Source organism: Vigna unguiculata, chromosome 2, assembly GCF_037176805.1.
Source record: "Vigna unguiculata cultivar grain cowpea cultivar isolate G323 ecotype 2 chromosome 2, ASM3717680v1, whole genome shotgun sequence".
Taxonomy (NCBI): Eukaryota; Viridiplantae; Streptophyta; class Magnoliopsida; order Fabales; family Fabaceae; genus Vigna; species Vigna unguiculata.
This window is the reverse complement of record NC_140793.1, coordinates 36,232,863-36,243,746: the sequence shown is the minus strand read 5'-3', so window position 1 is coordinate 36,243,746 and position 10,884 is coordinate 36,232,863. Positions and strand designations below refer to the sequence as shown.

Below are 10,884 nucleotides of genomic sequence, written 5' to 3'. Positions count from 1 at the left end.
AAAATAATTTATTTATATAATTTATAATGTTATCATGGATGTACAAGTAGAAAAATGAGTAAGTAGCTCCACGACCTTGACCGTTCAATGCTAATATATATATAAAAAGAAAGAAACCTTGACCGTTCAATAATCATATTCTCTCTTTGAAATTTAAGTTAAAAAATTCAGTTGTCATATTTATTTTGGGATTACGGATAAAATGAATGAAACTGGTGTGCGAAACAGAAACTTTTTAGTCAAACCCAATGACGTGGAGCAACTCTACCCGTAGATTTCAGTTTGATTTGGCTGTGGCCGTTGATGCAATATTTTCGGAGGCTACCTACCAAGGTTGACTGAAACGTTAGAAACACACAAAATGTTTGAAATAAACGTTGTGATAGAATAATTTAATAAGGTAGAGAAACAGAAAATATGGCAAAGTATTAACTGATAAATGGCTTGCAAATGCACGTGATACTCACCTACCCTTTTGCATGCCTATAAAAGTATAACTCCTCCACCATCTTCAAACACACAACTTCAGCAACCAAGAACAAAGACCTCTACCCGTAGAGTGTTGTGACTTAGTGAGTTCTATCTGTCCATCAACCAAACCAAACAAGCATATAGTGTTGTGACTTGTGTCCAATAGCATCACCGACCACTTCATTAGTTGTATCAAAGAAAAAAAATTATGGTGAGTGTATCGGAGATTTGCCAGGCTCAAAGGGCAGAAGGTCCAGCAACCATCCTTGCCATCGGAACTGCAACTCCATCCAACTGTGTTGATCAGAGCACCTATCCTGACTACTATTTCAGGATCACAAATAGCGAGCATATGACCGATCTTAAGGAGAAGTTTCAGCGCATGTGTAAGTTTTTATAAACTAATACATTTATTTAGTCATTTCATATTCACATGATGTTTGTTGTTGAATCAAGCTAATAATTCGTTTACGATGTTCCAGGCGACAAGTCGATGATCAAGAAGCGATACATGCACGTGACGGAGGAGATCCTCAAGGAGAATCCCAACATGTGTGCTTACATGGCACCTTCTTTGGATGCGAGGCAAGATATAGTTGTGGTAGAGGTACCAAAGCTAGGGAAAGATGCTGCAGTGAAGGCCATAAAGGAGTGGGGACAGCCAAAGTCAAAGATTACACACTTGATTTTTTGCACCACTAGTGGTGTCGACATGCCTGGTGCTGATTACCAGCTCACCAAACTCCTCGGACTTCGCCCCTATGTCAAGAGGTACATGATGTACCAACAGGGGTGCTTTGCCGGAGGCACAGTTCTTCGATTGGCCAAGGATTTAGCCGAGAACAATAAGGGTGCCCGTGTGCTTGTCGTGTGTTCTGAGATCACTGCAGTCACCTTCCGTGGCCCAAGTGAAACTCACCTAGACAGTCTTGTGGGTCAAGCACTGTTTGGAGATGGAGCAGCTGCAGTCATTGTTGGTTCTGACCCAATTCCACAAATTGAGAAGCCATTGTTTGAGCTTGTTTGGACTGCACAGACCATTGCTCCAGACAGTGAAGGTGCCATTGATGGCCACCTTCGTGAAGTTGGACTCACTTTTCACCTCCTTAAGGATGTTCCTGGGATTGTCTCAAAGAACATTGGGAAGGCACTTTCCGAGGCCTTCGATCCATTGAACATCTCTGATTACAACTCCATCTTCTGGATTGCACACCCTGGTGGACCTGCAATTCTTGACCAAGTTGAGCAAAAGTTGGGTCTCAAACCTGAAAAGATGAAGGCCACTAGAGATGTGCTTAGTGACTATGGGAACATGTCAAGTGCATGTGTGCTTTTCATTTTGGATGAAATGAGGAGGAAATCAACTGAAAATAAACTCAAAACCACAGGTGAAGGACTTGAATGGGGTGTCTTGTTTGGCTTTGGACCAGGACTTACCATTGAGACCGTTGTTCTCCATAGCGTGGAGATATAAAATTATCATGTAACATTTTCTTATTACTTGTATGATTTTGTTTAATTCTTTTTTCAGATTTTAAAGAATAATTATATATATAATATTGAAGTTTCTCTTATATGAATAACAAGAAAAGTGATTTGCATTCTTAGTGATTTTAAAATCGATTGTGTACGTTCCAAATATTGTGTTCTTTTATTATGTTTCACTTTACTTTGTACATGACTTTATAACTTTGTAAAATGCATTTTTAATATATCTTCAAAGTAAAAGTAAAAATGAAAAGGGATAAAAAAAATACATACACAACATAACAAAATAATATAAGAAAGGAAAATAACAGTGTGACACTTTTTAAAAAATATACTCCCACTTTACAACTCTCTATAATAATATTTAATAACACCTACTAAAATTTTAAACCGAAAAATAAAATAAATATAATAAAAATGTCAAGATATCATTACTCTATGAGAAAATGGAGATAGAAATCATAAGAGTGTGATTGACACACACATGAATAACTCACTCTTAAAAACTTGTATGAAAGATTTATTTTCACAGTTATTATTACAAGTACACAAGTGTGGACAGAGTCATTGAACAGAAATGTTATTAGAGACTTACTTATAGAAATGTAAATTATTCAACATGTATTTGCAATTAGATATTCGCTCTTTTAGACTTATGATTACACATAAATTGATTTAAATGTCAAAAAATCACGTTAAAAAAGAAGCAATTAATTGTTGTTTTTCCATCCCATGAATCGATTCAACCACAGAATTAATTTTCAAAACATAACCAAACACACCCTAAATGTTTTATTACTCCAACCAGGACAATTTTATTAAAAAAAGACTTCATATAGAACTTATAAAATTTAATAATAATTAAAATATAAGCTTAAATAAACTTTGATCTTAAAATATAATGACTAAATAAAATTATATGATAAAATATTAGTTCAAACAAATTTCTTTTTTAGAAAAAAAAATAAATAAATTACACCCTGAGAATATAAGTCCTAAAAAAATAACTTCTTTAAAATTAACTTTAATGTCTAAACAATAATATTTTTTTCATCGATAATTTTAATTTGGTCACTTTATATTTTTAGGAAAAAAAAAACATATCCAAAAAAAATTATAAATAATGGATAATGAGTATATGCAATAGTTGGATACTACTCCTTAACAAGTGAGGAGGTAATTAAAATAGTTATCCACGTATCTGTTACTGGTATATATATCACATGAACTTTTTTCCCTATCTAATTTTTTTTTTTTTTAAAGCACGTTTCTAATTCATTTAAATAAAATGCACTGTGATACTCTTATTATCCACTAAAATCAACAAATATGTTAAAGAATGTCATCTAAAATAAATATAATAAATAAAAGATGATGAAGCAAACTACAATTAAATGCTTTCATGGTAGAAAATGGGTAGGTATAGCTCCTCAACCTTGACCATTCAAGAAATTGAAGTTACAGTATTAGTGGCCACAAAATGTTTTTCTTTTTCTTCCTAAGGTACGTACCAAGGTTGACTCAAACGTCAGAAACAGACAAAAAGTTAAAAACACGTGGAGCTGATACAATAACTATATTTTATATATCACCAATAATTGATTATTGGTTGGTAAACTTAAAAGTGAATGAACCAAGAAGTTATATGGTGGCAGAGACGGTCTTCTCACACCAGCCGCCAAACTGATCAATATGTTTGCAAAGTAAGATGGCTTTGGAGATGTCCACCTACCCACTTCCTATCCACCCTTCCATGCATATAAAAACCTAACTCCTCTCACGTCTTCAAACACACAACTTCAGCAACCTGAGTTATCAGCAACATCATCTGCCACTTCATTACTTCTATCTATCAAAGAAACAAAGATGGTGAGTGTCTCAGAGATCCGTCAAGCTCAGAGGGCAGAAGGCCCAGCAACCATCCTTGCCATTGGAACTGCAACTCCGGCAAACTGTGTTGATCAGAGCACTTATCCTGACTACTATTTCAGAATCACGAACAGTGAGCACATGACCGATCTCAAGGAGAAGTTTCAACGCATGTGTAAGTTATTGAATCAATATATGTATAGTCATTTCACTTTCACATCATGTTTGATGATGTATGTTGTTGAATTAAGCTAATAATTGGTTTACGATTTTCAGGCGACAAGTCTATGATCAAGAAAAGATACATGCATGTGACGGAGGAGATCCTGAAGGAGAACCCCAACATGTGTGCTTACATGGCACCTTCTTTAGATGCGAGGCAAGACATAGTCGTTGTAGAGGTACCAAGGCTAGGGAAAGAGGCTGCAGTGAAGGCTATTAAGGAGTGGGGGCAGCCAAAGTCAAAGATTACACACTTGATCTTTTGCACTACAAGTGGCGTGGACATGCCTGGTGCTGATTACCAGCTCACCAAACTCCTAGGACTTCGCCCATATGTCAAGAGGTATATGATGTACCAACAGGGGTGCTTTGCAGGAGGTACGGTTCTTCGATTGGCCAAGGATTTGGCAGAGAACAACAAGGGCGCCCGTGTGCTTGTCGTGTGTTCTGAGATCACTGCAGTCACCTTCCGTGGCCCAAGTGAAACTCACCTAGACAGTCTTGTGGGACAGGCACTATTTGGCGATGGAGCAGCTGCAGTCATTGTTGGTTCTGACCCAATTCCACAGATTGAGAAGCCATTGTTTGAGCTTGTTTGGACTGCACAGACCATTGCTCCAGATAGTGAAGGTGCCATTGATGGCCACCTTCGTGAAGTTGGACTCACCTTTCACCTCCTTAAGGATGTTCCTGGGATTGTTTCAAAGAACATTGGGAAGGCACTTTCTGAGGCCTTCGATCCATTGAACATCTCTGATTACAACTTCATCTTTTGGATTGCACACCCTGGCGGGCCTGCAATTCTTGACCAAGTTGAGCAAAAGTTGGGTCTCAAACCTGAAAAGATGAAGGCCACTAGAGATGTGCTTAGTGACTATGGAAACATGTCAAGTGCATGTGTGCTTTTCATATTGGATGAGATGAGGAGGAAATCAGTAGAGAATGGACTCAAATCCACAGGTGAAGGACTTGAATGGGGTGTCTTGTTTGGTTTTGGACCTGGACTTACCATCGAAACCGTTGTTCTTCACAGCATTGCAATATAACATCATCCCAAATCTATTACTTTCTCGTATACTTTACTTGTATGAGATTTTACTTTTAATTTTTTTATCATATCAATAATTCTATTTTTTTTATCAGATCAATAATTGTATTTATAATGCTGAAATAATAAAATTTTGGTTTTTTTTCCTTTTTCTTTTTCGCTTTAAACATGACTTTTTTAAAATACGGGAAAATGTACTTTTAATATATTTTAAAATTGAAAAAGATAATTTTTTTATTTTATTGTTATTACCTCAACTTAATAAATATAGGATTTCGGTACTTGTGTGTTATAAAAATATTTGCAATTGAACAAAATATGAACATTAACTGATGAAGGTTTTATCTATTTATCGGAGTATACGGACTATATTTTATTTCATGTTCTTAACTTGCAATTTATTTATATTAATTAAAAAAATTCTAATGTTCAAAACACAACTAATAATAAGTTGATGCTTGTTTTTAGAAGAAATAAAATTGTTATTGCTATATCTAATAATCTGGCATAGTTTAAAAGTTATGATTTAAAGACGTTTAAATATTTTTTCTACTTTCATCCTTAAGACATATTTTAAAAATAAAATCATAACTGAACACATATTTTAAAGCGAACGATACTTTTAAAATACTTTTAATACATGATGGATCAACATTTTATCATTATACATGAGAGAGAAAAAAATGTATGTATTTTCTTTATCTATTCATTAATCGGGAAACACGTTTTATTTTTATCAGTTTAGAGCAATTTTATATAGAAATTATCATAATGGATAAATTTAAAAAAAAAATACAAAATTAGATAAGTGGTGTTTATAAAACACGACTTAATATAAACAAAATCGCTTCAATTGAATATTACTTCAGTTTCAATTTACACGGAATAAAATGCATGAACGACTTTGACCGGGAAATATTATACTAGATTAGATGATATGTTAATTATAATAAGGTTTAAATGTGTTTTTTGTTCCTAATTTTTGATAAATTTTAAAATTAGTTTATTTCGAAACTTTGGATCAACTTAGTTGCATCTTTCAAAATACGTGGATTTAGTCATTCATCAACTAAATTCAATAAAATTTGAATAAAATGACTAAATCCACTCACTTCGAGAGATGAAGGACTAAATGGTTCAAAGTTTTCTAATGAACTAATTCTAAAATTATCTGAAAATTAAGGGACCAAAAACATATTTAATCCTTATAATAGTAATAATAATTTCAATTAATCATTAATTATTTAAGTGAAAGCTTAATAATTAATGAATTTTAATAAAAATTTTAATTTAGTGTTAAGAAAAAATATACAAATTAAGATATAAAGATGATTAATTATAAAATAACTAATTTAATTTAATATTATATATTTAGTCAAAAATCATAATTTCTTGTTATAGAATTAAATTATTTTACTTGTTTTCAAATAAGATATCGATACTCTTATACTCCAATAACATCAACAAACATATACAAAAATATTCTCTTTAATAAAAAAAAAAGTATGCATTGAAAGAATGTTATCTTATATACTTATTGTAAAAATAGAAGAACACCAAGCAAACTAAAACGGGTAGGTAGCTCCATTAGGTTGACCATGGAAGAATGAACTACTTCACTTTCATTTTAATTTTAAATATTGAGTGGACACATTCTCTCATGGGTTCATGGAACCTAGTGTTGCTTGACTAACCAAGTAGAAAATATAGAATAAAATAATACCAAATAATTAGTGATCTTTTATTTAATTTGCATTGCATAATGGCCGTTCATATAACAGAAAATAATAATTTTAAACCCACTAAAAATATCCCATTCACAGCCCACTTTACTAATATAATAATATTATTAAAAGTTTAAACTAAAAGGTAAAGTAAAAACAATTAAAGTATTATTCTTTAAAATTGTTAAGTAGATATTTCTTTTATTTGTTTTCAAAATAGTATCACATGCAAACCTACCTATCTCCGCTACCACCGTTTATAATTAACCTTACAAAAGTACTACCTTACAAAAACTGTGTTTATTTTTTATTTAGGAATAGTTTTTAATTCAAAAATTTCTTTCATTTTATTTCTCAAAACAGTAAAATTCAAACACCCTATTACAAATCCTTTTAAGCGTGATACTGAAAACTATAAAAAAGAAATTATTGAAGCTATTTAACATCTCATACAATTTATAAACCTACTGCTATATATGTATATTAAATCACTTACCAAAATTACTATAAATTATAAATTAACCCTGTATTAAAACAAGTCAACCCACATCATGTGTAGTCAATTATGGTAGTAGAAGAATAATTCATATATCTCCAATCCACAACCAAGTTCCACGCACGTGACAAAGTATCACCAAGTATTGATTAGTCAATTCAAAAACAAAGGTAGAGACAGTCTTCTAAAATATGCCACCAAACTCGTACGTCAAAAATATAACATGGTAGACTACAACGTAAGATGGAAAATGGTGATGCACGTGCTACTCACCTACCCATGTCCAATGCACCCATTCATACATATAAAAGGCTAACTCCACCATCTTCAAACACACAAGTTCAGCGACAAAGCAGAAAGCCACTCTACCATTAAAGTACTGTGACTTGGTGAGTTCTATCCATCCATCAATAGAATCGGAGTGTTGTGACTTTAGTTCTATACATCAAAGGAAAGGAAGATGGTGAGTGTGTCAGAGATCTGCCAGGCTCAAAGGGCAGAAGGCCCAGCAACCATCCTTGCAATCGGAACTGCAACTCCACCGAACTGTGTTGATCAGAGCACTTATCCTGACTACTACTTCAGAATCACGAACAGCGAGCACATGACTGATCTCAAGGAGAAGTTTCAACGCATGTGTAAGTTGTTGAATCTAATATATGTATAGCCATTTCACTTTCACGTTATGTTTGATGATGACTTTTGTTGAATCAAGCTAATAATTTGTTTATGATGTTTCAGGCGACAAGTCTATGATCAAGAAGCGATACATGCACGTGACGGAGGAGATCCTAAAGGAGAATCCAAGCATGTGTGCTTACATGGCACCTTCTTTGGATGCGAGACAAGACATAGTGGTGGTAGAAGTACCAAGGTTAGGAAAAGAGGCTGCAGTGAAGGCCATAAAGGAATGGGGGCAGCCAAAGTCAAAAATTACACACTTGATCTTTTGCACCACCAGTGGTGTCGACATGCCTGGTGCTGATTACCAGCTTACCAAACTCCTTGGACTTCGCCCCTATGTTAAGAGGTACATGATGTACCAACAGGGATGCTTTGCTGGAGGCACGGTTCTTCGATTGGCCAAGGATTTGGCTGAGAACAACAAGGGTGCCCGTGTGCTTATCGTGTGTTCTGAGATCACTGCAGTCACCTTTCGTGGCCCAAGTGACACCCACTTAGACAGTCTTGTGGGTCAAGCACTGTTTGGAGATGGAGCAGCTGCAGTGATTGTTGGTTCTGACCCAATTCCACAGATTGAAAAGCCATTGTTTGAACTTGTTTGGACTGCACAGACCATTGCTCCAGACAGTGAAGGTGCCATTGATGGGCATCTTCGTGAAGTTGGACTCACTTTTCACCTCCTTAAGGATGTTCCTGGGATTGTTTCGAAGAACATTGGGAAGGCACTTTCTGAGGCCTTCAATCCATTGAACATCTCTGATTACAACTCCATCTTCTGGATTGCACATCCTGGTGGGCCTGCAATTCTTGACCAAGTTGAGCAAAAGTTGGGTCTAAAACCTGAAAAGATGAAGGCCACCAGAGATGTTTTGAGTGATTATGGAAATATGTCAAGTGCATGTGTGCTTTTCATCTTGGATGAAATGAGGAGGAAATCTGTTGAAAATGGACTCAAAACCACAGGTGAAGGACTTGAATGGGGTGTCTTGTTTGGTTTTGGACCTGGACTTACCATTGAAACTGTTGTTCTTCACAGTGTTGCCATATAACATCCTCCCAACATTATTGTTTCCTTGTTAGAGTACTTGGCTTGTACGAGATTTTACATTTAACTTTTTTTATCAAATCAATAATTGTATTTATAATGTTGAAAATAATGAAAAAGTATTTGGACTTTTATTGATTCCAAAAGTACTTGTGTTATTGTCTGCTAGACTAAAAAAGTTTGTAACTTTGTCCAAAAAGATGTGAGCAGTAACTGGTGAGATGATTTATTCACGGTAGTGTCAAAATGACTATTTTATTTCATATTACTAACTTACAAATATAATCTGTTTATTTTAGTTACAAAATTCTATTATTCAAATCTATACACATGTGATTGATAACCTTGAGTAATACTTGTATTTTTTAGAAATAAAATGAATGGATTTTTTTTTCTCTTATTTATCATTGTGAAGCTCATTAGTTCACCTTCCCCGTTCTATGGAGGTCATTTTGGATACAAATTGGGAGCAATTAAAACAATTGAAGGTCATCAATATTTCAATTTCATCAAATCCATACCATGATATTCTTGAAGTATGGTATTAAAATTAATTAATTTTTTTCTCTTATTGACAATTGGGGAGAAGAAAGCTAATTTAATACTTAATTTTAAGAAGAATCTATCCGACTTTTGAGATTTTTTTTTCTCTTTAAAACAATTTCCTTCTAAATGTTTAAACTTTGTTGGTAGGCTAGCTTGGTTAAATGGATTTATATATCTAATATATGTTTAGTTTATGTACATCAAATTTCTTAAATAATTGTATGATTTAAAAGATACCTACTTCAAAAAAGAAGTAATTTTCTTCTCAAACAATTATAATATTTATTGAATCTTTATGTTGTTATTACACATTGAATAATAGAAAGAAGAAGAAAAAATAAAAAAATACTATTAAATTTTAAGACATGATATGACAATTCATGGAATATCAAGTGTACAAGATACTTATGTAAGTATGTGTTAAGGAAGGATTTAGAATTTTGTTCATATGAAAAACTTTACAATTTTATCAAAAACAATTATACAATGACAAACAATTTTTACAAGTAAATCATATAAGTATTGACCGATGAAATAAAATGAAAGTTTAATATATTGAACGTATTACCAAGTGATCATATTTAATTGATAGGATCACCTTAAATAATCTATAAGCTAAAACATTGAGGAATTGTAATCATATAAAGGTAAATTAAAAAGTCAGAAGTTAAATAAAGGATATGTGAATGTGATTTTATTTGTGTTTCTATTTCTCTTATATTTGCTCCCTCTCTTTCTATTTATGTTTTGGAATTTTATTTCATAAAATAAAATTGAGTTTAGAAGGATCCTTTCTTTACATAACCCATATATCTTTGATAGAAATGTTCTTTGTAATTTGTTTCAGCATACAAAAATAAAGGTCTGCTGACTAAATAATAATAATAATAATTTATTTATATAGTTTTGAATATATTGTATATAAAGATAAAGTCATAAGTATAATAAACAGGATAAGAAATAACACAAAATATTGAAAATGACATTTTTTGAAGACAAAATAATACAACAAAATCTGAGGAGTGATATGAGTCTATAATAGAAAAAATCACAAGTTTTTAATGACTAAATTCATACTTTATAGACTTCTGCAAGTAGTGTATAATATTATCTTCTATGGGTTCAGGACTAAAATAAATGTAAGAATCCATTTTTGTCAGATTGAAGCATAGGTAAGAAGTAACTTACCAACTATTTAACTTCGTTTCATTTAGCCTGTGATTCTAATTCATATAAATAAAAAAACAAACTAAATATCAGTTGTTTATTATTATTTTTTTTTTTTGTATTG

At 32.8% G+C, this 10,884-nt stretch overlaps 3 protein-coding genes across 3 annotated transcripts; all 3 read left to right on the top strand.

Annotated features, from left to right (window-relative positions):
* Positions 1–504: 504 nt before the first annotated feature.
* On the top strand, positions 505–2,090 carry LOC114173398 (chalcone synthase 17-like). Its single transcript, XM_028057765.2, has 2 exons — positions 505–857; positions 954–2,090. The coding sequence occupies exons 1-2, from the start codon at positions 680–682 to the stop codon at positions 1,943–1,945; spliced, it is 1,170 nt and encodes a 389-aa protein (XP_027913566.2). The 5' UTR covers positions 505–679; the 3' UTR covers positions 1,946–2,090.
* A 1,647-nt stretch (positions 2,091–3,737) lies between these two features.
* LOC114173400 (chalcone synthase 17-like) lies at positions 3,738–5,250 on the top strand. Its single transcript, XM_028057768.2, has 2 exons — positions 3,738–4,003; positions 4,105–5,250. The coding sequence occupies exons 1-2, from the start codon at positions 3,826–3,828 to the stop codon at positions 5,094–5,096; spliced, it is 1,170 nt and encodes a 389-aa protein (XP_027913569.2). The 5' UTR covers positions 3,738–3,825; the 3' UTR covers positions 5,097–5,250.
* Positions 5,251–7,657: 2,407 nt separating this feature from the next.
* Positions 7,658–9,193, top strand: CHS (chalcone synthase). Its single transcript, XM_028057763.2, has 2 exons — positions 7,658–7,956; positions 8,060–9,193. Exons 1-2 carry the CDS (start codon positions 7,779–7,781, stop codon positions 9,049–9,051), a joined length of 1,170 nt encoding a protein of 389 aa, XP_027913564.2. The 5' UTR covers positions 7,658–7,778; the 3' UTR covers positions 9,052–9,193.
* Positions 9,194–10,884: the final 1,691 nt, after the last annotated feature.